The sequence below is a fragment of the Cercospora kikuchii genome, assembly GCF_019650295.1.
Source record: "Cercospora kikuchii DNA, contig_00003, whole genome shotgun sequence".
NCBI lineage: Eukaryota > Fungi > Ascomycota > Dothideomycetes > Mycosphaerellales > Mycosphaerellaceae > Cercospora > Cercospora kikuchii.
The window spans coordinates 3,167,889-3,193,906 of record NW_025408584.1 but is presented as its reverse complement, the minus strand read 5'-3'; the positions used below and the strand labels follow the sequence as shown (position 1 = coordinate 3,193,906).

Below are 26,018 nucleotides of genomic sequence, written 5' to 3'. Positions count from 1 at the left end.
ATAAAGAGATCGTGCACTGGACATCAGTGAGTGAGCATGGCGCAACTTGGCGGCGAGGTGCTGATGTATGCGGTTATGCTGAGCTCAGCGATCATAAAGGCGATGGGATGGATGTAAGTCGAAGCGAAAAGGTCGCTGGTCATGGAAAAGACGATCCAGTGACTTTGAGCGATATCGAACGCGTCAAGTAGAAGGTACGCTCTCGAGAGCAATGATCAGATTGGCTACCTGCAGTGTTCGCGTAACAGGCAGTGTGCTTGAGTATGTTCGTGCGTATGGTTTCTGGTCTCACGTTCTTTCAAGGGAAGTCGGAAAATAAATGACTATGAAGATAACGGCCGCTGCAGGTTCGTTGTGGGATGCATAGTATGTCCACATGCATTGGCGAACCGTTTGACGTCTGCCAACAAATTCCGATGAACATGCACTGTGCTCGGAAGAGAGGTTTCGGCGGAGAGATGCTATCGTTTCTCGTGCTCAGGCAGATGATCATGGAATTGAGATCTGGCAAGTGAGCAATTCGTCAGTCCAAGATCAACTACTGTGCTCTGTTGCCTGTTGCCTAGGCTTATTTAGCAGTATAGTCTTCGCTGTGCGTGAAGGGTGAAGACAGGAGTGGAGTCAACATGAGTGAACGCAGCTGCAGGGATGGCGCTTGCCAGGGTCCGCGGGTCAAACTCGAAGTCTGTTGACGCCAAAGCGCGCTAACTGACGAGGATAAACAATCGCAACAAACATCCGCGCTTCTTTTCTATAGCACACCACTTGCGACAACAGGCACATCGCGCTCCGGATTGCTGGTCAATCGCATCACCGCGACCCTCATGCGATAGCCGGCATCGCTCTCGCTTCCAATACTAACCCCTACAGGCGCGTCTTAGGCGTAGCAGCGCGACGCGAACATGGACGACTCTGTGATGGACGACTCCGTCTTCGAAGATGGAGCCTCAAGTGACTTCGAGCCTGAGCCGGCGCCAAAAGCTGTAAGTGCCGGAAACCTCACTTCGCATGTCCAGTCCATGTGCTGACCAAACGCAGAAGGCAAAGGCAGCACCAAAGCCCACAACCACCAAAGCGCCGGCGAAGAAGGCACCTACGAAACCGAAAGCCACCAAGCAGACGACCTTGAAAGCCACCAAGGCCGCGCCGAAGGCAGCTGCGAAGAAGCGCGCCCTACCAGACTCCGACGAGGAGAACTCGGACGTTGACGTACCCTCTGATAACGACGACTCGCTTCTTGCCGATACGCCACCCTCGAACAAGAAGCAGAAGAAAGCGCCCGCTAAGAAGAAGGTCGCGTCAGAACCACTCGCTGAGATCGAGAACGAGAGCTTCATGGACGTTCCGGTAGCTGCAACGGCGAAGAAGGGCTCGGAGCAATATCAGAAGTTGACACAACTTGAGCACATTTTGAAGCGTCCTGATACATACATCGGCTCAGTTGAGTACACAACCGACCAGCTATGGATATACAACTCGGAGACGGAGGCCATGGAGAACCGGAAGGTTAGCTATGTGCCCGGCCTGTACAAGATCTTCGACGAAATCTTGGTCAACGCGGCGGACAACAAGCAGCGTGACAAGAACATGAATGAGCTGCGTGTCGATGTGGATCCCAACGAAGGCAAGATTTCGGTGAGAAACAACGGACGTGGTATACCGATCGAGATGCACGAGAAGGAGGGTATCTGGATTCCAGAGATGATCTTTGGGCATCTTCTGACATCTTCCAACTACGACGACGAAGAAGCAAAAGTCACTGGTGGGCGAAACGGATACGGTGCAAAACTCACCAACATCTACTCGACTGAATTCCACCTGGAGACTGTGGACTCAAAGACCAAGCAGCGCTACAAGCAGACATGGCGCAAGAACATGAGCATCATGGAGAAGGCCAAGATCGACAAGATCAAGGGCGATGACTACACGAAGATCACGTTCAAGCCCGATTTTAGCAAGTTCGGTATGGACAAAATGGACGAGGATTTCGAAGGTCTGGTCAAGCGACGAGTTTACGATATGGCTGGCACGTGCAAGGGCGTCAAGGTCTACTTGAATGGCGAGAGAATCAAGATCAACAAGTTCAAGCAGTACATGGAGATGTACACCAAAGCTATCAAGACCGAGAACCTGGAAAATGACGGGAAAGCACCGGAACAGGTCATCTTGACAGACAACCCTCATGAGCGCTGGGAAATCGGGTTTGCTGTGTCGGATGGCTCATTCCAGCAAGTGTCATTTGTCAACTCCATCGCGACGACCACGGGCGGTACGCACGTCAATTACATTGCAGACCAGATCTGTGACAAGCTCGAACAGATCGTCAACAAGAAGAATAAGGGCGGTGTGAAGCTCAAGAAGGCACAGCTTCGGAACCACATCTTCCTGTTCGTCAATTGTTTGATCGTAAATCCCGCGTTCACATCGCAGACGAAAGAGCAGCTTACGACCAAAGTCAGCGCCTTTGGCAGCAAGCCGCAGGTCACCGAGAAGTTCCTCAAAGACATCGCAAAGACGGAGGTCGTTAACAACATCCTCCATTTCGCGCAGCAAAAGGCAGACAAAGTCCTGGCTAAGTCTGATGGCGGTGGTCGTAAGCGCATGAATCACTCCAAGCTCACTGATGCCAACAGAGCTGGTACAAAGGATGGCCACAAATGTACTCTCATCTTGACTGAGGGTGACTCAGCCGCCTTGCTGGCGTTGGCAGGTCGTGCTGTGGTCGATCCAGACTACTTCGGTGTTTTTCCCCTTCGTGGTAAAGTGCTCAATGTTCGCGACGCCTCCGTTGACCAGATTTCGAAGAACGCGGAAATTCAGAACATCAAGAAATTCATCGGTCTACAGCACAAGAAGGAGTACACAACGACCGTCGGTTTGCGATATGGTCATATAATGATCATGACAGATCAAGATCACGATGGTTCTCACATCAAGGGACTTTTGATCAACTTCTTGCAGGTTCAGTTCCCCTCGCTACTCAAGATCGAGGGTTTTCTGCTTGAGTTCATCACGCCCATTGTCAAGGTCTGGAAAGGCGATCCGAGGCATCCAAAAGCAAAACGCGACTTCTTCACAATGCCCGAGTACGAGGAGTGGAAGAAATTGCCAGGCAACACCAAGGGCTGGGAGCACAAGTACTACAAGGGACTGGGAACATCGGACACCCGAGATGCTCAGATATACTTTCAGGACCTGGATCGGCACTTGAAGCGGTTCCACAGGATGCGGGAGCACGAAGAGGAACTGATTGATCTTGCCTTCTCGAAGAAGAGAGCTGATGCTCGTAAGACCTGGCTGCAGGGCTTCGTTCCTGGCACGTACTTGGACATGTCAGGTACAGACGATATCACTTACGATGATTTTGTGAACAAGGAATTGATTCTCTTCTCCATGGCCGACAACATGCGATCCATCCCGTCCGTTGTCGACGGCCTCAAGCCTGGTCAGCGAAAGGTCATGTATACCGCCTTCCGACGCAACTTGAAGAAGGATATCAAGGTAGTCGAGCTTGCTGGTCTGGTCTCTGGTCTGACTGCGTATGCATACGGTGATGCTTCGCTTCAACAAACCATTGTCGCTCTTGCACAGAACTTTGTGGGATCCAACAACATGAATCTTCTGGAGCCAAGTGGTAACTTTGGTTCCCGTCTCCAGGGTGGTAGCGATGCTGCCAGCGCTCGTTATATTTACACGAGACTGTCACCTTTCGCGCGCCGCCTTTTCGATCAGAAGGATGAGGCGCTTTTGCGGTACAACGAGGATGATGGCCACACTATCGAACCAGAATTGTACAGCCCAATTGTGCCAATGATCCTCATCAATGGTGCTGATGGTATTGGAACTGGTTGGAGCACTTCCATCCCGTGCTACAACCCAGAGGAGGTCATCGACAATCTCATTCGACGCATGACCCCGGGCGCCACCAAGGAATCCATGGTGCCCATGATGCCATGGTACCGCGGTTGGACTGGGCAGACAGAGCAGCTTACAGAGGATCGCTTCAAGTTCCCTGGCAGGATCGTCAAGACAGGCAACAACGAAGTCGAGATCACCGAATTGCCTGTGCACCAGTGGACTCAAGACTTCAAAGACAAACTGGAAGACATCATCAAGGCCGAAAAGGTACCCTCCTTTATTAAGGACTACACCGAGTACAATACGCCTGAGACGGTGCGCTTCATCATTAAGATGGAGGAGAAGAAACTGGCGGAGAATGAAGATAAACTTGAGGAACTCTTCAAACTGGCAAAGACTCAGGCGACATCGAACATGGTCGCATTCGATCCTCAGGGTCGCATCTACAAGTATGCAACGCCGCAGGACATCATCGAGGAATTCTACGGGTACCGACTCACGAAGTACTTCCATCGCAAGGACCACATGCTGGAAGTCATGCACAAAGAACTGAACAAGCTTACCAATCAGGCGAGGTTCGTGCAGTATATCATCGATGGCAAGCTGGTCGTCAGCAAGAAGAAGAAGTCCGTGCTGGTGCAAGAGCTTGACAAGCTCAACTTCACGCGCTTTCCAAAGGTCGCTGATGCCAAGAAGGCAGGTGAGGCAGAGGAGGCACAAGAAGATGACAACGAAGAATCCGACGCCGACATTGCCGCTGGCGCCAGCGACTTCGACTACCTGCTTGGCATGGCCATTTGGTCGCTCACTCAGGAGAGAGTAGAGAAGCTCAAGAAGCAAATTGGTGAAAAGGAAGAGGAGATCAATGATCTCACCGTGAAGAGCCCCCAGGACCTTTGGAAAGCTGATTTGGAAGCACTCCGCGAGGATTGGCACACTGCACTCGACGAGGAGAAGAAGCGTGAGAAGAAGATCAAGTCCAAGGGACGCCGTGCTTCCGCCAAGCTTGGTCTCACAGGCAAGGCTGGTAAGAAGCGTAAAGCCGGTGACAGTGATGACTATTCTGATGAAGACTTCGGGCCAAAGAAGCCCAAGACCACGAAATCGAAAGCTCTTGGAGGCTTGCTTGCCATGAAGACGGAGTCTAAGCCAGCTGGATCCTATCCACTGGTCAACGGAGTCGAGCAGAAGCCTGTGGCGCCTCCTCCAGCTGCAAAGCAGACGACCCTAGACTCAGCATTCAAGGCACCCGAGCTTTCGATCGATGTCGAAAAGGTCGAAACTGCAGCGCCGCCCAAGCCGCGTGGTCGTGCGAAGAAGGCTGTTGAGGACACAGACTCCGACGCTGTCAAACCAGGAGCAAAGAAGACTGGCCGGGCCAAGAAGATGGTCGATTCTGATGTCGAGATGGAAGACGACGACGACGATGTGTTCGCTGCTGTTGCCAAGGAAGCTGCTTCAAAGCCTCCAGCACGAGCTGGCAGGGCAGCGGCTCAGAAGACGAAGAAATACGCGCTTGACAGCGACGATTCTGAGTCGGACGGAGGCAACGATATGCTCGCCGATGTCAGCGAAATGGTGAAGGGCATTGGCAACGTTAGCGCCGATGCTCAAGGCTCTCGCCTCTTTCACACCAGCGCGCCCGCTGCATCTCGTCCAACCAGCAGCCATGGTTTGAAGCCCAAGGCCAGCAAGAAGACATTGGCAGACATTTCCGATGACGAAACTGATTGGGCTCAACTCGCACAAAACTCGCCTCAGAAGGTCACGAATCGGACTATCCTGTCTGACAATGAGGACTCGATGGACATTGACCTTCCCGCCAAGCCAGTTGCAAAGGCGGCTCCGAAGCCCAAGGCTGCGCCAAAAGCGAAGGAGACCGCTGCTTTGAAGCCAAAGAAGGCTCCTGCTCCTGCCGTAGCCAAACCAACAGCACTTTCGCCTGCCGCCAAAGCTTACGCAGCGAAGAAGGCGAGCGCGCAAGCCAAAGCCGGTGCATCGAAGAAGAAGCTGCCTTCTTCCGACGATGAGGATGATGGGGTGGATCAAATCGCAAATGACATCTTGAGCGACGATGAGGACGACATCGCTCCGGCCAAGCCGGCGGCGCGATCTCGCCGTGCTGCTGCTACGACCAAGTCTAAGTACACTGTCGAGTCTTACGAAGAGGACGAGGACGAGTCAGAAGACGACTTTGAGGATGCAGACGAGAGCTTTGATTAGGGCGTTGAGGATACCGCGCTTTCCGGGGCTACTTGAGCGCGTGGTGCGCGCGGATATACCACTTTCCCAGGATGGATTAACAGGTCTATGATTGAATACTGCTAGACAGTATGCGGTCAATTTCGTATCTCGTAAGAATTCGCTTTGATTCCGTTGGCTTCAACACATGCATTAATTTGAATCTCGTGCAATGCCTTGTGATGAGGATGATAACAGGGCTTCGACTCTGCTTATAACAGCATATCAAGCATCAAGTCCGCCATTCGACTTCGTTATGTGAGTACAAGCACGTGGAAGGCGTCAAAGTTAAGAAATGCATGTCATCAGGCGTGGAAAATAGATTAGGCGAAGGACGAGATCGGCTTTGCCGTTGTGAGGCATCCCACTGCTTCACTCGTGACAATGCGGGGCAAGCGGTCAACGATAGGGCGGGTACGTAAGTTCGCCAGCAAATAGACATCCGTACAGCAGCATTGCCGAGCAGTTGCCACACTTAGTGAACTTCTTGCTCTTGCTGACATTGTTCTTTCTTGTCATTCGACATACGACTTCCTTCTCTTCATAACGCCGAATTTTGAAGTAATATATATTGAAAATGGCACCACACGCTGAAGGACAGAATGGTAATGGTACTACCGAGGCTGTTGCCAGCAATGGACATACTGTGCCTGCCAACGACGGCCAAGCGCCTCTTGAGCCGGGAATAAAGAAGACGATTGCCCAAGGGAAGATGACGGAGTTCCTGCGGTTCGTTCACATAATCTGATCACGAATTTCGTTCACGATGGGAACTGGTACAGTGCTAATGCATTGTTTGGGACAGACCACCAAAATTCGAAGACAAGTACAAGGAACGAGAATACCTCAAAGGCCGCCTCGCAGCCGCTTTCCGCATCTTCGGCAAATATGGTTTCGACGAAGGTGTTGCCGGACACATTACCCTCAGAGATCCTGTGCAACCAGATTGTTTCTGGGTCAATCCATTCGGTGTCGCTTTCTCCTTGATCAACAAATCGGATCTCATCCTTGTCAACCACTCTGGACAAGTCATCGATGGAGGCCCATGCCGGCTTCTTAACACAGCGGCGTACATGATTCACTCGGCGATCCATGCTGCGAGGCCAGATGTGAATTGTGCGGCTCATAGCCATTCGATTTATGGTCGGACTTGGTGTTCGCTGGGAAGGAAAATTGATACGCTGACGCAGGATGCTTGTGCGTTTCATAATGATCATGTTGTGTACGACAGTTTCAACGGAGTCGTGTTGGCGGAGAAGGAGGGGAAGGATATTGCGAAGTGCTTGGGGGATAAGAAGGCAGCTCTGTTGCAGAACCATGGATTGTTGACTGTGGGATCTACGATTGAGGAGGTGAGTTGTTTGCGTATTTTTCCTCTAATGCTTGTGGTGCTGACTGAGGCTCTAGACGATTTTCTGGTTCGTTTCATTGGAGAAGTGCTGCCACTCTCAGCTCATGGCTGAGGCGGCTGCTGCTTCGCGAGGCGAGAAACCGATTGCGATTGGCGAGGAGGAGGCCCAATATACTTATCGTTCTGTGGGCACCGGACGTGCTGGCTGGTTCAGTGCGAAGCCACTGTTCGACGTGGTCCACAAGGAGACCAATGGTGATTATCTGCAGTAGTGCAGGAAAGGGAGGTTATCATGAAGGAGAATACCCAGAATGTCAAACTTGTGAGGGGCACAGTACCTGCAAAAGTGCAAAGCTTCATTGGCGGATAGATCGGAAATTTATTGTTGCTCTCTTGAGCAGATCTATTTCTAGTGTCTGCCTCTGTCACTCGGCCCGCCCAGTGTGTTCTAAACGCCAGATCTCATCTCCTGTCGAAGCTGCTATGTGCTGAAAAGCTCACCTCCTCCAAGAGACCTCTAGCCGCTGCCTGGACTCCCCAGCAGCACCCATACATGTGTGTGTTCGTTGCCTCGCGACTGTGAAGCACTGAGGCTGTGTTGCTCTTCTGCCTCTGGCTCTCCACATTGCTTTGCGCAGACGTTCGCCGCCGCCGCCTCCTTTCCGTCTCTTTTTTGCTTTCCCAAGCCCTGTAGCCAGTCACCCTATATGTAGCACTCGGTAGGCGTTGCGCTGAATTTCAGCCATGTTCGGTTCGGATCTCGATTGTCCTGCAGGCACGCAAAGACCAGCCAGCCAGAAGCACAGCTCAGCTCGGATCTCGTGCACGTAGATTTTGCCAAGTGTCATCGCTATGCCCATCAACTGGCAAGTCGTGATTGTGTTGTAGTCCGGAGAGCAGACGGCGTGCTGATCGGCAGGCACGAATGCGACATATGCGGTTTTGCCATCATACTTCTTCTCGTACAAATCGAGCTTGTCGGTGTCTCCTGTCGAAATGCCCAAGATGGGCACACCACCTCCTTCGACAATCTTGCTGATCGCATGTCGGGATGGCTGGATGGTGCGACAGTCGCAGCCTTGTCGCGTGTGGGGAGCGGACGCGTTGGAGCTTCTTTCGAACGCTGAAGTGTCACTCATCGATACCCAGAAGGACCAGAACGATACTTTTTTCCCGCGATGGCAGGAGATCGATTCCGGCGATTGCTATAGGTGTTCACAGGCTTTCCCTGCCCATTCGGAAGGGCGATTGCCGGCTCTCGACAGGTACACTTAGCAAGTAGCAGAACGATCCTCCGAATCCACCCTACCACCGCACGACAGACGCGTTGGCACGGCTATATATAGCGTCCACGCGAAAGCAATATCGCGGCGCATGATGCGATGTGCGTGGCGAGACACGTCCAGAAGCGTGTCGGCCACACTGGCCCGACGAGGCTAATGTAGAGCACGAAGAGGCAAGCAGCTCGATATGGACGCAGGCTGGTTTTGAGAGGTGAGACAACAAGGTTCCGCGGCCGGAGCCTCGGAAAGAACGGTGGAAGCTAGTGACATCTTCACATGCCTCCCAACGCGGTGCGAAGCGAGAGCTAAAACTTGGCACGAGGCGTGCTCACGCTCGCTGGTGACTGAAGAATGATGGAGTAGTGTGACTGCCTGCCGCATCGGGACGGTCAGACGAGTGACGTCGTGGCGGCAGCGATATCTGTAGGAAATCAAGGTCTGGGGCTGCGTGGAAAGCCGGGTTTGTTGGGTGCGATGATGGAGGGAATGAACACGCAATGATATCAGAAGCGCGCTAGAGCAGCCTTCAGGGTCGCAGCAGTGGGAAAAGTCACAGCGCACACAAACAGAAAGGCATCTTTTGCTGTCTTGTCTTGACACTTCTCACCGCCCGCCCGTACACACACGCACCACTCGAGACCGACACTTGCAATTTGGGAGTCTTGTTGCAACGAATCCCAGAGAAGAGTAACAGCCGCCGTTTGTCGGATCTGACGAAATCCATCACCGCGATTCCGTATCAGCAGCCGGCCATGGCAGAGACAAGCGCCCAACCGCAATATCCCAGTCTCAACCCCTACGCCGACTCCAACGGTGCAAATACCTCCGCCGCCTCCAACGATCCGGGCAAGAGCTTCTTGAACAGTGAGGTAGGTGCCCTCTGCAACTCCCTCGATGCACAACACACCCGCCCGCCGCTGCCATTTTCGAGCGTGCGCGGTGGTGGGCGGCAGCTGCGAAACAGGAAAGCTACATGTACCGCCCAACACGTCACGCTGGCGACTCCGCTTGCAAACAGACGGACACATGGCTTCGTTGCTGCTTCCCGCTTCGTGAACATTCTCGCTCTCCAACACAGACGCACACGCTGCATTCACCACATCCGCCCGCAGGCACCAGCTGACCCGCCCGACAGTTATCAGCATATCCACCTACCGTGCCTGGCACCACCATCCTCCACCCGCATCCTAACATGTCTCTTCTCGCAGACGCACAGCACACCGCACAAGCCACCATGAGCGACATCAAGAACTCGCAGACCGTGCAGGACCTCGCCAACGGGCCCGTTGCCCAAAAGGCTGCCAACGAGGCCGCCGCGACGAAGAACGAGTTCGGAAACCTCGCTGCCTCCCGCCAAACGCCTTCCACGCAGACGGCCACCGGCCAGAACCTCACACATTACCACTCCTTCTTCTACAACCTCCTGTCGTGGGAGAACCCTCGTGCCACTGCCATCAGCTATGCCACCATCGTTCTCTCCATCCTCGCCTTCCGCTACGTTCCCGTCGCCAAATACGCCTTCAAGGCCCTCTACATCGTGCTGGGCATCACCGCTGCAGCTGAGATCACTGGAAAGCTGGTGCTCAACCAGGGCGTGGCTACCAAGCTTCGACCGAAGAAATACTACACCATCCCACAGGAGACACTCGACAGCGTCATAGTAGATGCTGTCGAGCTTTGCAACTTCTTTGTGATCGAATTCCAGCGTATTGTCTTTGCTGAGAATGTCTACGCTACGGTTGCTGTACGTTGAAACTGCGGAATATGTCATACAGACTGTGCTAATCGCATTTCAGGCCTTCTCCAGCTCATTCCTGTCTTACTACCTTATCAAGGTCATGCCAACCTGGGGACTACTCCTCTTCTTCACCACCCTCGTCTACTTTGCACCACTCATCTACGTTTCCAACAAGGAACTCATCGACGAGCAGCTCGGCAATGCTCAGAAGATCGTCTCCGAGCAGACGGAGCAGGTCCGCTCATTGGCGGCTGAGAATGCCAACAAGGCATGGCAAGCAACCCAGAGCGCAACCAAGGAGTACACCGCAAAGGCACAAGAAGCCATTGGACAAGCGAGCGCGAAGACACAAGAGACTGTCAGCCAAGCCAGCGCAAAGACACAGGAGACTATCAGCCAAACCAAGCAGGCTGCAGTCGAGAAGGGCTACGTCAACCAGGAGACAGCGGACAAGGTCACACCAGCTCAGTCAACTACTGAGAAGGTGACGCCGGAGAGTGGCGTCAGCAGCGCTGACTTCCCTTCGGCACCAAAGGAGGAGCCGGCAGTAACTGAGGTGGTGGACCCCACCGCTGAGCTCAAGACGGAGTCGCACAGCGAGCCAAAGACGGAGCCTCTTGTTGCCTTGTGAACAACCTAACGATGCCTCGGAATCTCTACCTACGAACCTACTTATGAGGACGATTGCAATTGAGCAACGTGGAAGAGCTTGTCTCACGAGCGGCCTGGCGTCTGCAGAATGACATTATTGTGCACTTGCAGTCACACTGGCATGGCGTTGGAACGGAGTAAAGGAGGAAGGATGTGTTCCGCTCGGACACTGTGAAGGAGCAGGAGCAACGATAATCGAGCGTGTACGCTCATCATGTGCCTATTGTAGAAGGAGTCGAGACATCAGGTCATGCAAAATTTGTAAAAGCGAGCCAGTTCACCCATTACTGTTCACCGTTGCCTCATCGCGCTTCTTCGCATGTGAGAAGACGGCCGTTCTGAGGCGGCAAGATAAGCAGTCCGCTCCCGATCGAGTGCTGACGAAGATTGGCTGTAGCGTGCTAGGATCAGCTCTCGAATGGCACCAGAGCTCTCCCCAGCTTATGTGCAGGGAAGGTGAGAGCTGTGTGGAGCTGGAGCTTCTCCCAACCGATGCCATCATCGCTTCCTTCCATAATTAGTAATTGGTCTCGGCGATCTTGCTATGATATTTCCGATGATGGATATATGAGTGCACTGTTGTACATACGACGTGTTTGACTTTTCTATAATTGCTTCGAACAAGAACTTTCTCCAGCAACAACGACGATGACGACCAACGGATTGACTCCCACAACGTTCGAGACGGCTAACAAGAATGACGTTTCGGCGGCGAATGATGCTTTGGCGAATGGAAAGAATGTAGTTGGACCGAAGATTACTTGTGCGTATATCTTGACAATCCTCGATTGATAGGAATGAATGATTGACTGATGGTGATGACTGTGTGAATAGTATACACCAACCACCGCTGCCCCTATGCCCACCGCGCCCACATCGTCCTCTCGGAACTCCAAATCCCCTACGAAGAAATTCTCATCGATTTGGATACTCCTCGACCAGATTGGTACCTCAAAGAAATTAACCCAAGAGGTCTTGTTCCAAGTCTCAAATTCTCCGTCGAAGGAGTCTACGATGATGAAATCATTACAGAATCCGCCGTCGTAGCGCAATTTCTCGCGGATTCGTTTCCGGAGAAGAAGAGTATTTTGCCTGCTTTGGGAGCGAGAGGTGATGGGCCGAGGGCGCCGTTGGAGAGGGCTAGGATTAAGTTTTTCACTGATACGTGGGATTCCAAGGTGGCGAGTTTTTGGTTTGGGACTTTGATGGCTGAGGGGGAAGAGGAGAAGGAGAAGAAAGTGGAAGAGTGGGTGAAGGCTGTGGAGAAGGAGATTGAGCCGTTGTTGGAGGGGGCGAAACCTTTCTTTGGGGGGAAGGAAGAGGTTACGATGGCGGAGGTGCATGCGGGGCCTTTTGTTGTGAGGTGAGTTGATCTCGAAAGCGACTTTTGTTTCGTTGGATGCGATGGCTAACTTTGAATGCTTTGCGACAGATGGTACTCTTTGGCCAAGCATGAAGATCTCCTGCCAGCCAGTCTGATCAAGAAATTGGATGCTTTGCCCAACTTCTCCAAATGGGCCAAGGCGATCCATGAGAGGAATAGTATCACGAAGAGCATTGATTGGGACTCTGGACCAGAGCCTCTTCGAAAGAAGCTTGCAAGCATCAAAGCTGCAAAGAAGTGAGAGCAGAAATAGGGACCTACAACAGCGATTGAAGTCGATGCATGGCAGTGCATGCAGACAGTTTCTATGCGTCATTATGTATCATAAGCCATGAGGGAATTCTCAGAAACCCTGGTACTGCTGAGCTTTCAGATCTCACTATTTCTTGCTATTACATTCTGTGCACAGAGCTGTTCTTGGACCAGCGCCGGAACGTCTTCCCGAAGAAATAGAAGGGTATGCCGAAAGCACACCACAGTGTGATCAAGCTCATGTTGAGCATGATAGGTGGGATGAAGCCATCCTTCATCACCCAGGGCGTGATGAATTCCGAGAAGCCATAGCCCCAGAGATTCTTATTCACAGTGATAGACACCATGAGCGCACCCGCGACAGGCTTATACGAGTCGACGGCGTAGGTGTTGACCATTGCGGGAAGAGCTGCGACTTGAATGCCCGCACACGTATATCCGATAATGACGATGACTTCCCACGGCCACTTGCGGTCGTAGCCAAATGCGACGGTGAAGTTCCCGAGAATCATAATGGCAACATACGGTACTAGAGGATCATGTCAGCTTAGTTTGTACACTGGAGGCGCTGTGAGAACATACTCATTGCGGGAAGACGCATCTCAGGCTCTCGAATACCACGATTCCTCGCAGTGGCTCGAGCACTGACCCAGTCGCTCAATGGTCCAGCAGTGAAGAGTCCAATCATGGCACCGGCCAGAATTGCGAAGTTGGTAAATCCGATCGTCTGCGAACTGAAGTTGTACGGAGGTGCCGCAAAGTTTTGCGATTGTGTCAAGTTGATTGTCAAAAAGGAACTGCATGACCAGGAAACGACGAATGCTGCAAATTCGACGATCGGGAACGCGAAGAGCTTCCAGGGGATCCAAAGGTCCATGAGAATACTCTTGAGAGGATTGGCCGAGGGTGTGTAGATACTCCATTGCCGTTTGCTTGGGGCTCCCTTCCCGAGCCACGGGTCACGATGCGCGGGAGCATTGGTTGCGCCGTGGCTACTCCGAATTCGTGTAATGTTATTGCCCCTCTTCTCCGAATCGTGCCAGTCATCAGCAAGGACCATTCGCGGCCGCTGTAGTCAATATCAGCAAGTGGCAATCAATGGCAAAGTTGATCTCTGACGAGCGCAAAACAGAGCGTACCTCCAGTGTATCTGCGCTGCTACCATTTTTGTAGTCGGCATCAACGGACCTTTGCGAGGATGCGAGCAGTTCTTCTGGATGAGGGCGATGCCATTTGGTTTCGGGAAACATGACTGTTGGTGTAGAGTTTAGTCGGCTGTTCAGCACAGGCATTCTCGATCGTCTTACAGATGACCATAATGAGCGACAGCGCAATCAGCCCAGTATTCAGCCACCAAAAACTGCGCCATCCGATGTGCAATGCCATGGAGCCGCTGACAATCTGCTCTTGGTCAGCACATTACCTGTGTATGCCGAGTGATGTATGCTTACAGGTCCGACCATCAAGCTACCCATATATGCTACCCAATACAGTGTATTCCAGTATCCTCGATCATGCAGGAAGTATATGTCTGCAATAATGGCAGGTTGCATTGTCTCCGCTGGGCCAGCACCAATACCATTGACAATGCACGCAGCCATGAACGAACCATATGTATTGGCACGAGCTCTCCATATTGACGACGCGAGACAAATGATTTGGGAAAAGATAAGGACGGGTCGTCTGCCGCAAGTACTACTGATCGGTACCCTGTTGCGACCGTCAGTCACAGCCACTCTTCGACATGAGCAACACACTCACCAGATGAAGTTGCTGAAACCCAACACCAGGATGCAGTAACCCGTGAACTTGACGACGTCGTGCAGATTGGAATTGAAGGCTTGGATGTAGTCGGGAAACATGGGCGCCAGCGCCAGTGGCCCAAAGCCTTGGGTGAAGGTCATCATCGTAGTCGCCGTGATGCATAGGAATTTCCACGTGGGCTTCCAGTTTAAAGGATCGTGAGGATCATCCGAAGGCTGTGGCACCAGCACGTGTGAACCGCCTTTGACGAAGTGATGTGAGCCCACATCTGTCATCACCTCCGTCCCGGGGACGATCTCGGTGTGCAGCTCCTGCTCCAACTCATGGAGTTCCTGGAATTTCAGGTTCGTCAGTGGAATGTCATCGGCCATGGCGACGTTACGTTACGGTGGGGAGGACGTGCCTTCAGGTTCGCGTTCATCTCCATTTTGACTGATGCGAGAGGGCCGTGCCTCTGGAGCAGGCAAAGATAGAGTTGCCCTGGAAAGGAGAGGCGATGGGGATTAATATGGGCGTGGGAGGGGCATCCCTAAATAATGTTCTGCTTCGTGCCAGCCTGGCGGTTCGCGAGCAACACGGAACAGGGGTGTCGATGCTTGTCGATAGGAAGTCTATCAGCGTCGGCATCGTCGACATGGACACCTCCGCACCAGGCCCGGCGGTCGATCAGCGCGCGAGGGCCTTGAATCACCATGTGGCTTGGATGGGGCCTCTGCTGCGTTCGCGGCAGTTGCGCGTCGACGACAACCGGCGCCATCACCAGCACCGGACAGACATGTGGCATGGATGGTGATTCGTGCTCGCAGCACAGCACATGGGGGCCGCGCGAGGCCTTGCAGGTGCCAGACTCGCGTCAACCAGGATGCGCACTGGTGGCGGCGCTCACAGAGGGATCGCGTAGGCGAGGTCTGGGGTGCGTTTGCGGAGAAGCGTGCATGGCGGCTCGCGTGCAGTTCAAGGCACAGCAGCTGTCGGCGTGGTGCGAGCGACGTGCAGCTGCCGCGACCTCGGATGGCGTGCACGCGTGAAGTGCGCGATGCTCCACGGCAGATGGCCCATCGCACTTGCCGGGCGCGCGTCGACGGGGTTGGAACGAACTCTGCGGTCGATGAACGGGGAAGGCACACGATGTCCAGTGGGAAGGTGCGATGCCCAGACGCGGAGGGAGCGAGGCAATGCTTGTCTCTTCTTCACGCCAGCCGTGCCTGGCTGCTCACGCCGCGTCGGACGAATTCGTCCACTGTCTCTCACCAACCCTCCTTTCCTGGACGCTGATTCTCCCATCCTACGCCTCCTGAGACTGCTGCTCACATCTGACCGATTTCCGAACTGAATGCCTCGTCAGCTCACCGCCAGACGAGGCGATCCACACTGCCGCCTGAGGAGCGAAGCCCCCCCCCACCGGCCCAGCACTGTCCCATCTGCGAAAGTTGTGCGGCATCTCGATTTAGCACAGACAGGCTCAGCCTTGCACGTTGGTTCTCTCTTTGTGTGTTGACTTTCACGTGGCAGATGCCGGCACTGCACGTGCATCAGCCCAGGAATACTTTCGGACTTTCGAACATCGATGTGCATGTCACGTCGGCCTCGGATGCCGCCTCCTCCTCGACATAGGGCTGAGTGAAAGGCCTCGCGTGGCCAGAACCAGGAACTTGATGCAAGCAAGAACCTGCAGAGGCTCTGCACTTCGGTCTGGCTTTTGAAAACTACTCGAAGCACGACACCTTCGAACTCTCCCAATAGCTGATTTGGTAGATGATCTACGCTACCTCCTTCAGCGTGGAGTAAGGAAGGAATCGAGCTTTACTGACACGCCTTCCGTGGAACTCAATTATTCCTTGCCTACATCTTCGCAGTACAGAGGCTGCGCGCGAATGTGCTCGAACTATGGTGGCACACAACACTACTCCCTGGAGCGCTATCAAGACGCTGCGACTATGCTGCGAGAGACGTCGTTCGGGTAGTTTTATGTGCAGAAGCACTCTGTGCCCATGGTCGCACCGTTGAACATTCGCGGCCCGCCGATGACTTCACTCGACAATAGGAGTCTTGAACAATCTACAATGGTCTCAAAACCAAAGCGTAAGACACGGAGCCGTATACATTGACTGTTTCACCCCGTGCTTTCTAGTGTCGCGACAGTGAACTATTGTCGCCGCCAGAGAGCGTATTGTGCCACCCATTCACTGTCGTGACAATACCATGTGCGATACAGCTAAGTGTCTTGCCCCCGACTCGACTTCCTTTCCTTCCAAGACATTCTTTACCACCTTAGCTCACCTCACAGACACCTTCTACGCCGACGTAGGCACAGATTCGCCCCACCAACGAATCGTCAACTTCACAGAGACTTCGCTCTAGCAATTGAAGATGGACTCCTCACGCCGCTACCTGGATCCCGCTGAACGAGCTACTTGCGTAGCCGCTTCGCATCTCGAGGTCCGTGACTGGGAGCCCGGCCTTGTCCTCAATGAGAGATACACAAAGTCAGAATATCTCTTGCGTCGTCACGGCCATCTAGGCCGCCATACAGACACTCGCGATATCCCAAAACTCGCACGCACAGCAGCTGGGGATGCCAAACTCGTATTCATGCACCACCCGATGATGTCCGCCCAAGCTGTCCGACGACTCGAGCTTTACTACGCCTTCGAGCAGCTTACTCCGTATCCCACTGACAGCAACATGGAAACTGACTCCGCCCTTTATCCACCCTCGGAGTGGCAACCAGGTACACAAACAGCTCAACAGGCAGCAAACGCATTGTCAGAGAACCAAGACTTTGACACAAACCCTCCACGACACCCACACCGAGCCGCCTGGGACCTTATGGCCACTACTGTGCTCAATCCACCACTCATGCCGGAGACACTCAATCAGATCATAAATGATTTGAGCTACCCGCTTGGCACCATCACAGCAGCGCCGCCACAGTATGCCGCAGAGAGAGCCGTCGCCGAACTCACCGATTGCCCCTTCCCTGTCCCGGTGAAGACACAGCACAAGACAGGCGAAAAGCGGTCGGCCGATTCTTCATTCGTTTCTGGAAAGGGCGTGGACGATGAAGGCGCTACATCTCCCTCGGCCGATCGATCGTCGAAGCGGCCAAGACTGGAGACCGCCGAAGTTGAAGACGCTCTCTTGGAACCGCAGCACCAGAAAGGCAAGAAGCGTGCGGCCGACTCTCCTTTGCCCTCGCACGACAACGACGACATTGAAGCCCCTGTATCTCCCTCTCCAGCTCGACCCACCAAGCGACCGCGAACGGAGACGCCTCCTGTGGAAATTCTCCTCCCTGGCGTCGTCTCCGGCAACCGCCTGCCCAAATCCCGCAAGGAAGCCGTCGATGGCGCCATCGAGCGCAAACAAATTCTGGAGAGAGCCCACCTCATCGTGCGCCCCGGCACCATCGTGGAGAACCTCGACTTCCCTCCCGAATTTCACTCTCCAGAAAACTTCACCCAAGCTGAGCGCACAGCGCTCGACGAACAGGACATCGACAATGGCCCGATTCGCTGTATCTGCGGGGAGAATCGCGATGTAGCGGGTAGAGAGGAGTGGATCCAATGTGATGGGGAGAATTGCGGTGTTTGGCAGCATGTGATGTGTATGGAGGATGGAGTTGAGAGCACGGTGGCCAAGCGTCAAGCTAAGACATATTTGTGCCAGGTTTGTGATCCTTGGAGACATAGGCGGGTGTTGCAGAGGTTGAGAAAGCAAAATCCGGATCCGATGGGGAGGGTGGAGAGGGAGAGGGATGAGGCAGCGGCAGTGAATGAGGGAAATGAAGGCAAATGAGATGGAGCGGATCATTTTGTACAGATCACTGCACATTGTATGCTTTCAAGACTGCTCTAGTTGTACAGATGCGCAGCGGTGACATAGCACGCTGCATGGGTATCTCCTAAGGTCATCGAAAATGATGACAATAATAAACGAAGCAACTTCTACCTCATTCCCAACGCCACGCTTTGAACGCTAATAAAGAATAAGAAGCAAGACCGATCATCGATGAACGCCTTGCTGGTGTCCTGGCTCCTCCCAAATCGGCCCCATTCTCGAAGCAGATCCGAGTGAACTTCTGGAAGGACCTCTCGCGCTCCTTGGCGATGAGCCACCTGAGCTACCAGGAGATTCATCTCGCGCGTAGGACACCTGGGGTGGCAGCAAAGGGCTCTCGGGCTCAGAGGCTCCCCCAACTGTTCGAATGCCGCCGGTATTTTCAGCTGCGGCTGCCCCTCCATATGCAGTGGGCAACAACGACACACCAGACTCTCCTCGACGGTAGTGTCTGGAGTTCCTAGGAGGTGTGGGCGCTGGATCGTACAGCCAGGCGACTTCGGGATATGCGCGAATTGATCTGTTGGAGTCGGACCTGCTCAGCCTGCCAAACATGGGCTTGCCTTGCCGCTTTCTCCGGAATAGTAGAAGAGCAGCCAGAATGATCAAGACTACACCAGCTGCTGCTCCCGTTGCGATGCCTGCTACGGAGCCTTGTCGGAGTTGTGAGCTGTTGTTATCATCGTCGGATGGTGGTGCTGATGTTGCTGTTGCGGTCGTAGGCCCTGATGTAGACCGAGTAATTGTTGAAAAGGTGGATGATGATGATGATGATGATGATGATGATGATGATGTCGCAGATGTAATCGAGGTTGCTCGAGATGTTGATGTTGCTCTCGAGCTCGTAGTCGCTGGTAGGAAATTGGTCGTATCGATATTGAGCTCTGAAGCGACAGACGCTGCAACATCGCTAGGCAGAGCGGAATACAAGACTGCTAGAGCGTTCGGCGGCTCCGTGGTTTCGGACGATGCACCAGTATCGGTGGGACTTGCGACTCCAGGACTGACATTGGGGCGATCACTCTCGACTGCCGTTGGCAGTATTTGATCATTGTTCGACATTGAGGTAACTTTTGTCTCTGCCGAAGCCTGGCAAGGGTGAGCGAGTGTGTTTGATGTGAGTGATTCAAGCGAAGGTGTTTCATCTTGTCTGTAGGCGCTGGGTAATAGTAGTCTATGTACCACTGATGTACCTGCAGTGGCGGCTGCCAGAAGGGTCGGTGCTGTGCCCACTAGCACGCGGTAGGCTGACGTGGATCCACATATTTGGAGAGATCCTAAGGAATCGTCGTTCTGTGGAGTGGCGGTGCCCTGCTTTGAAGCTGCGGCAGGAAACGCCTCCGAAGTGGTGGAAATCGGATCAACTTCTGACAGCACGTGGAAACTCGCGGTTCCGTCTTCTTCGCTAAAGTCGCAATTGGATGTGCTCTTGGCTGTCCAAGTATTGCCGTCAATGAATGCAGGATCAGATGCGGCTTTGTTCATAATGCTATCAGGCCTCGAGCTCGAGCAAGATTCGCCATCGTTATCGGCTGATGCCATCCAGGCAAGGCTGCGATTCGAAGAGTGGTGTGCGCACCTGCTGCCGTACTTGCATGTGTCGATGCAGGTCTTGACAGCCTGATCAGTGACCGCGGCAAGCCTCAGATGTCATGTACTCGGTGTTTGAGTGAAGGAGACTAGGCAAACATACAGTACAATCTGTACCTACTGGCATAGTTCGTGCGCGTCTGGCACGCGGCCATTGTGTTGTGTATACTGATCATACCTTGACGCCGCCTGCTTCTCACATGGAAGGCCTGTGAAACACCACAGGGCCATGAAGGCCCGGAGTTCGTGGTTGTGTGCACGGGCACAGGCACGGAGACATTGTGCTGTTGGTCGCACTCAGCCTGCGCAGCTATAGGAATAGAAAGGTCCACAAACTGAAGGTGTTGCAATTCGGAGAGGCATGCTGCAGGCCAGGAAGCAAAGTGTGGCGTTGTGTTTCTAAATCAAGGAACATCGACTGGGCGCAGCCATGTGGGCGGATCGCCTCCGAAAAGCCAATTTTGCGGCGCGATCCTTCGGCAGGCGTGTCCAGGCGAGCTAGGCCGTCAAGTAGAAGGCCTTGTATAGTCGATGCTCATCTCTTCTTGTGCTGCGGTCATGGTTGGCGGGACGCCTGTAATAACAAACATCGTGCAGCGACACCTTGGCAAGCCAAACCATCGAGCAGGTGCTTGGCTTGGCAAGAGCTCGGTCCAGACCCAGCAGTCCATGAGGAACATTGAACGAACGGTCAACAGCAAGACTGCTCCGTGCACTTTACACAAAGCCATCAAACGCCCAACCGGGCGAAGGAGCGAGAACGACACCACATCAAATACATCTTCATAAATGTCTCGGACATCTCAAAGTATCACTCAAGCCATTTCCCTTTTCAACCTCTCCCTCGCCCTCTCCAAAGCCTTTCCAAGCCGATTCTCACCCCACTTATCCTCATTGCCCTCAGCCTCATCACTATTAAACCCGATTCCCCAAATCCGATCGTTCGGACTCGTCTCAACCAACTGCCTATCCCCAGTCCCCAGCAAAATCTTACCCAACTTCTCATTCTGCTTGAACTTCAAATAACTTCCCTCCTCCACAATCCGATCACAATTCTTGTCCCAAAGATCCTGTTGGAAGTTTTTGACTTCACGTCCAAGCTGCTTGGCTTTGGCTGGTGTGTCTGTTCCACTCGATCAATCATGAAGCAATGCGGCGAAGTGACTTTCTTATGGCGATATCATTCAAGATGGAATAACTCACCTGCCTTCGCAATTTTCTCCGCAACTTCCTCATCGCTCATGAGTAAAGCTTTGTGATACATCATATATTGCTCAGCCGTATGGAAATCTTTTCCGTCGGACTTGAAAGGACTGGGATACCATTGCTGTAACGCACATTCAGGCTCCGGACGATCGAAGCCGAAGAAGAAGACACATGTGTCTGTAACTTTAGGTGGTAAGTCTTGAGCATATTGAAGCTCCTTTGGAAGGTCTGGAAGATTGTCGCCGATCCAACGAGGTCCTTTGCCATCGCTCTGAGCCCAGGACATTCTGTGAGTAGTAAATCAATAGATTTGACCAGTGAAAGTACTTCTGGAGGATGGTGTGCTTTTCTCTCAGGAATGTGCTGTCGCTTAAAAATACCTTCTGGAAACAGTCACTCTTCTTTGGCAGGGCTGCAATACTTGAGTGTCAATGGTACTGACGCCATCCATTGACCCTCAGCCATAGAGGAGTCGCGGTCTCGGCCAGCCGGATGCAACTCTGCTCTTTGCTTGGCGCTATCGCAAATGTACATGAAGCTGTGCATTTTGTTCAGAGTAAGAAACACGCCACGCAAATGGAGTGGGACATCTTATGCGCATTCCGACGCCCGCTCATGTTTTACATAACGCCATGCTGGTTGTCTCGTATACATTAGTCCATTAGTCATGCTCGTTGATTGTCCAGCGCCTCTTAGGCTCAGACTTGTTCCAAGCTCTGGCGACTTTGTCCTCGGACTGCGTGCGTTCAAATTGTGGCCGACCCCACAAACCTTTCACGGAGAGACCTCGACTGAGCGAAGTTGGGACATCTTTCGCGACTAGCGGCAGATCGGTCGCTTCGTCCGCAGCTTCCTGGGCCAGATGCTTTGCATCCTCTGAACTGCGGTCATCGCCCATCACACTATCGACAATTCTGCGCTGCTCCTTATCGGCTGCGTCAACCTGCGGATTAGACTTCGTAGATATGTTATTGGTGCTGTTTGGCGCTGAGTCAGGCGACAGGTCCTGTTCAAAGCTCACACGGCCGGGACTATCCTTGGGTGGAGCGAACAAAGCATCGCCATTTTCTTTCGCCTTCTGCGCATCGAGTATGGGAGTACCACGGCCAGAAGGTGGCGTCCACAGTCCAGTTGTGAAGGTGGGCGGGTTCGAAATGGTCTCGACCGGATGTGAGTTGCTCCTATTCATCGTCGGGACACTCGGTCGCCTGATAGAACCTAGAGCGGAGTTGCTGCTTGTTCTGGTTGGCCCTGTTGGCGGCTTTGGTTCACCCAAGTCCCAGTTTGCATCGATTCCTGCACCAGCTTCAGCATGTGCGCCGCCTCCCGTTCGCTTGTATTTTGCCAAAGCTTCTTTGGCTGTCTTGATGTCGGAGGCAGCGTTCGACGTGGCCAGTTTCGTTGGATCGACCCCAGGTCGCAAGTGCTCGGAAGATGCCACCAGCTGTAAAGGAACGAAAATGGTCAGTGAAACCTCAATTCGCCACTAGAATGGATTTTGCTTACCTTCATCTCGTATATTTCGCTCAAACCGATATCATAGGCACTTCGCCTTCTCAGCATTGGCGCAGGATCAACGGACTGACTTGATGCCCCATCGGCGGCAGTCGAAGCGTTGTGTAGCGTCAAAGGCGGTGCATCAGGTCTGCGAACGGCCACTGTCAAGCTGCTCATGCCAACATCCAGCAGAACTGGTTGGCTGGTCAGTGCTCCGATGAGAGCATTGCTGCCAGCGCCATGTGTAACCAGAATTACGACAAGATCTTCCTCCTCTTCTTCATCGTGAGACACTATGTGGGGTCTATCCGCCTGTTCAAGTCCTAGTGCATCCTCTGCACGATCGCTCGTATTGTGCAACGAATACCATTCGACCAGGTTGTTTAAGCCCCTCCGGAAACGTTTGTGCATCGATGACCACTCCTCGCCGAACTTTCCACCATCACCCCAGTTCAGCGGTGAACGACTACTGTCCCAATGGTAATCGACATTCACAGTAGCGTTGCGAGCGTGCGAAACATAGCCTCGAGGAATGTGGTCGGAGTTCGAGATCGCGTACGAAGGAATCGGCGGGTGATAGACTGAATACTCGGGTTTCGGAATTGTCGATGTGAGAGGTTGCAAGGTGTGGCCAGGTCGAAAGGGCGATCTGCGACCAGACGCACTGTGATGGCTGTGGTGACTATGGTGACTGTCATTGCTCCCGACGCTGCTGGCGCTGTTGGAGCGATCTCTCCGCGCAGTTGGTGCGTGCAGCGCATTTGTGACATGGCTCCAGTCGTCCAAAGTGCTCTCTCGGCTGGCCTGCGATCTCGCATTCCCACCACTCCATAGGCTGTTGTTGGAAGATCGATGGGAAACGGTTGGTGTGAACAGATCCACGGTTTCGTTCTGCATCAGCTCCGCCTTCGCTCCTGCAACCATGAGAGGGCTGGGTGGAGGGGGAGTTATATGATCGAAGTATTGAGGGTTCAGCCATTCTCCCAGAAACGCGTCGACTCGGATCTTTGCCTTTCGATACCGCTTGTGCTCTGCCAGTGTCCTACGAGCCAGCTGATGCGCCAGGTCATGCCTGGGCTCAGATATGGGTGCAAGACTGGGCGATGTTGATCCACTCATGGCATGCAGTCTCGGAGAATGGAGCGCCGAATGCATCTGCGCGGGAGTCCTTGGCCTGCTGCCTTTCTTATCTCCTGGCTCTTCAAACTGTGCCATGCCAGCCGATATGGCCACACTGGTCTGTAGGCATCGCAAGAACGGCGATGTATGGATCACCACTTTGTGCTTCTTCCTCTTTCGCTTGGAACCATGTGTCCCATTGGCGCCATCCGCGCTCGGCGTACTCTGTGCATTGTTGAACTCTTGCTCACGCGCGTGGAGCAAACTGGCGATTCTCGTGCCCAATGCCCGGCATTGATTCCAGCCTGGAGAGGAAAAGTATAATGTCAGTGCATGTTACACCATGACGATGACGCCGCCGCTGCTTTTGCCACATACCGCCGTAGGTCAGCGGAGGATCGTAGGGCGCTGGAGTGGACAAATGCCAGGACTGGTCGGCGGCGTCCAGGCGCATGCCATGTCTGCGAGGCAAGAAGTGTTAGCACAAGCACAGCATACCGGCCGAGGCAGCTCGTGTTCCTGTTTCTTCCGTACCTAGCGACTATGACGACCGCGGGCGCTTGCGGATGGTTTGGAGCCATGTCGTCGCTCCTGCTGCTCTTCTGTTGCGCTCCTGCACGGCTCGACGACTCTCACATCTCCCGAATCGACGCCAAAAGAGGCTCCGCCTGAGTTTCGAAGTGACCGGACGGCGAGCAAAGGCCTCCACTTGCCTAGCCTTGGTTCTTTCCGGGGTGACGATACCACGTGTGCGGCACCTCTCCACTGCGGGATATAAGTGCGGATGATCTTCCAGCCGCACTCGTCTGCCTCTCTCGCTCTTTGTCCAGTGTGGCGCGAGATAATGAGCTGGCAGGTGTGTCTTGCTCGGACTAGCAAGACTTTTCCGCAAGATTTGCTTGTCCTTCGGTCGTTACCCGGTGCTTCAGGCCAGTGACTTGCGAACTCCGCGATCTTGGCCCCATCAACTCATTATGCAGGGACCAGATGACATCGCCGGTCGTCGGATGAAAGTTCATACGAAGCGCTATTGACTTGAATGTGATATCTCGATACTCTACTGGCAAGAGATACAGCTTCATCTCGAAAGGCGAGAGTTCTGGCTATCAAATTGGAATTCATCGAATGCAGCGCATTCTATTGCATGGCGCGTGGATCTTCACGGTGTTGATCTGCTATGTCTTCTATAATGCAGCATTTTTTCTGGTCCGCCTTCGATCACCATGCCTGCATCAGAAAGTGAGCTGATGAACAGTGGCAGTGGCGCAGGCAGAGAAGGTCGGGCTGCTCCGCGCAGCTTGCCATCCTTGTGGTATCCAGCTTCTCTTTCGCTGATCAGTCTTCGGGGGACTACTGCCGCAATCTATCGCCAGCCTGCTGGACATTCCAGTGAACTCGATTACAGAAGCACGCAGATGTCTACCACAAGTATCACGACGCTGGCCCCACCGTGCTCTTAATTGAGATGAGATTGTCTCATTACGGCTGCGGATATGGGCCGTGGCTCACAATCGGTGGGAAGCATGCTGCCTCCATGCACTCGACATGTATAACTGTCTCGACGCACCGCTCTCGAAAGGCTGACTACTGCATCTGCGCAAATCTAGTCTGACATCAACATTGCTGCCAATGCACAGATGCTGAATGACGATTCGCACTGGAAGATGGCCAACAAGCCGGCATCACTCTGCGATACGCGATCCTCCTTGAATTCGGCGGAGTTTTTGGATCGTAACCAGCGTCACGGGGCCATTCATCGCGACCCCGTGCCTGCTGCCTGTAAGCAATTTGGTCTCGCGTTCGCTATTCGCGGTCACTGCCTAACAAGCTTATGTCAACATGCGACAAGTACCCTATGCGGTCGTCCCTTGATTCTCCCAACGGCAAGGTCGCAGGATGCGCTAGGATGCAGCTGCGCTCCGAATGTCGGCCATGAGTTCGTTGCAACCAGTCACAGACCGCGGCCATCAGCCCTCATCGGAAGCTCTTGCTTGTGTGCAATTAATCAGCTTGCTATACGGTCGAGTACGGTGGTAGCGAGAAGCTTGCTGCTGGCTGCCAGCTCGCGCGACAGCCGCAAGGCACATCAAGAAGGCCGGGCCGGTGGTTGACGGCAAGGTTGCGTTCCTCCATCAGAAAAGTTGTGGTCTTAACTTGCAATCAGCATTGTGTCCGGCTGTATGGCGGCCTGTAAAAAGTCCTTCAACTCGAAGGATAACCTCGTGAGAAGCGCCATGTAGTGCT

General features: G+C 53.5%; 10 protein-coding genes across 11 annotated transcripts; 5 read left to right on the top strand and 5 right to left on the bottom strand.

The window, feature by feature from the left end:
* Positions 1–902: 902 nt before the first annotated feature.
* CKM354_000562800 (DNA topoisomerase 2) lies at positions 903–6,081 on the top strand (the record flags this gene model as incomplete). The annotated part of the gene is made up of 2 exons (XM_044800906.1): positions 903–983; positions 1,039–6,081. The coding sequence occupies 2 exons, from the start codon at positions 903–905 to the stop codon at positions 6,079–6,081; spliced, it is 5,124 nt and encodes a 1,707-aa protein (XP_044656841.1).
* A 595-nt stretch (positions 6,082–6,676) lies between these two features.
* On the top strand, positions 6,677–7,722 carry CKM354_000562700 (uncharacterized protein; the record flags this gene model as incomplete). The annotated part of the gene is made up of 3 exons (XM_044800905.1): positions 6,677–6,828; positions 6,905–7,451; positions 7,507–7,722. The coding sequence occupies 3 exons, from the start codon at positions 6,677–6,679 to the stop codon at positions 7,720–7,722; spliced, it is 915 nt and encodes a 304-aa protein (XP_044656840.1).
* A 426-nt stretch (positions 7,723–8,148) lies between these two features.
* CKM354_000562600 (uncharacterized protein) lies at positions 8,149–8,589 on the bottom strand (the record flags this gene model as incomplete). Its single annotated transcript, XM_044800904.1, has 1 exon — positions 8,149–8,589. The coding sequence occupies one exon, from the start codon at positions 8,587–8,589 to the stop codon at positions 8,149–8,151; it is 441 nt and encodes a 146-aa protein (XP_044656839.1).
* An 896-nt stretch (positions 8,590–9,485) lies between these two features.
* Positions 9,486–11,102, top strand: CKM354_000562500 (uncharacterized protein; the record flags this gene model as incomplete). The annotated part of the gene is made up of 3 exons (XM_044800903.1): positions 9,486–9,602; positions 9,869–10,477; positions 10,530–11,102. The coding sequence occupies 3 exons, from the start codon at positions 9,486–9,488 to the stop codon at positions 11,100–11,102; spliced, it is 1,299 nt and encodes a 432-aa protein (XP_044656838.1).
* A 668-nt stretch (positions 11,103–11,770) lies between these two features.
* CKM354_000562400 (uncharacterized protein) lies at positions 11,771–12,747 on the top strand (the record flags this gene model as incomplete). Its single annotated transcript, XM_044800902.1, has 3 exons — positions 11,771–11,885; positions 11,957–12,485; positions 12,555–12,747. The coding sequence occupies 3 exons, from the start codon at positions 11,771–11,773 to the stop codon at positions 12,745–12,747; spliced, it is 837 nt and encodes a 278-aa protein (XP_044656837.1).
* A 151-nt stretch (positions 12,748–12,898) lies between these two features.
* On the bottom strand, positions 12,899–14,949 carry CKM354_000562300 (uncharacterized protein; the record flags this gene model as incomplete). Of its 2 annotated transcripts, none has more annotated exons than XM_044800901.1 (7): positions 12,899–13,287; positions 13,341–13,827; positions 13,898–14,010; positions 14,066–14,159; positions 14,210–14,468; positions 14,520–14,854; positions 14,905–14,949. In XM_044800901.1, the coding sequence occupies 7 exons, from the start codon at positions 14,947–14,949 to the stop codon at positions 12,899–12,901; spliced, it is 1,722 nt and encodes a 573-aa protein (XP_044656836.1). The 2 variants fall into 2 exon arrangements, with proteins under 2 accessions (XP_044656836.1, XP_044656835.1); XM_044800900.1 differs by having other exon boundaries at positions 14,926–14,949.
* A 1,943-nt stretch (positions 14,950–16,892) lies between these two features.
* On the top strand, positions 16,893–18,320 carry CKM354_000562200 (uncharacterized protein; the record flags this gene model as incomplete). Its single annotated transcript, XM_044800899.1, has 1 exon — positions 16,893–18,320. One exon carries the CDS (start codon positions 16,893–16,895, stop codon positions 18,318–18,320), a length of 1,428 nt encoding a protein of 475 aa, XP_044656834.1.
* Positions 18,321–18,527: 207 nt separating this feature from the next.
* On the bottom strand, positions 18,528–19,424 carry CKM354_000562100 (uncharacterized protein; the record flags this gene model as incomplete). The annotated part of the gene is made up of 1 exon (XM_044800898.1): positions 18,528–19,424. One exon carries the CDS (start codon positions 19,422–19,424, stop codon positions 18,528–18,530), a length of 897 nt encoding a protein of 298 aa, XP_044656833.1.
* A 1,343-nt stretch (positions 19,425–20,767) lies between these two features.
* CKM354_000562000 (uncharacterized protein) lies at positions 20,768–21,444 on the bottom strand (the record flags this gene model as incomplete). The annotated part of the gene is made up of 2 exons (XM_044800897.1): positions 20,768–21,075; positions 21,156–21,444. The coding sequence occupies 2 exons, from the start codon at positions 21,442–21,444 to the stop codon at positions 20,768–20,770; spliced, it is 597 nt and encodes a 198-aa protein (XP_044656832.1).
* A 375-nt stretch (positions 21,445–21,819) lies between these two features.
* CKM354_000561900 (uncharacterized protein) lies at positions 21,820–24,355 on the bottom strand (the record flags this gene model as incomplete). The annotated part of the gene is made up of 4 exons (XM_044800896.1): positions 21,820–22,602; positions 22,665–24,079; positions 24,153–24,235; positions 24,309–24,355. The coding sequence occupies 4 exons, from the start codon at positions 24,353–24,355 to the stop codon at positions 21,820–21,822; spliced, it is 2,328 nt and encodes a 775-aa protein (XP_044656831.1).
* Positions 24,356–26,018: the final 1,663 nt, after the last annotated feature.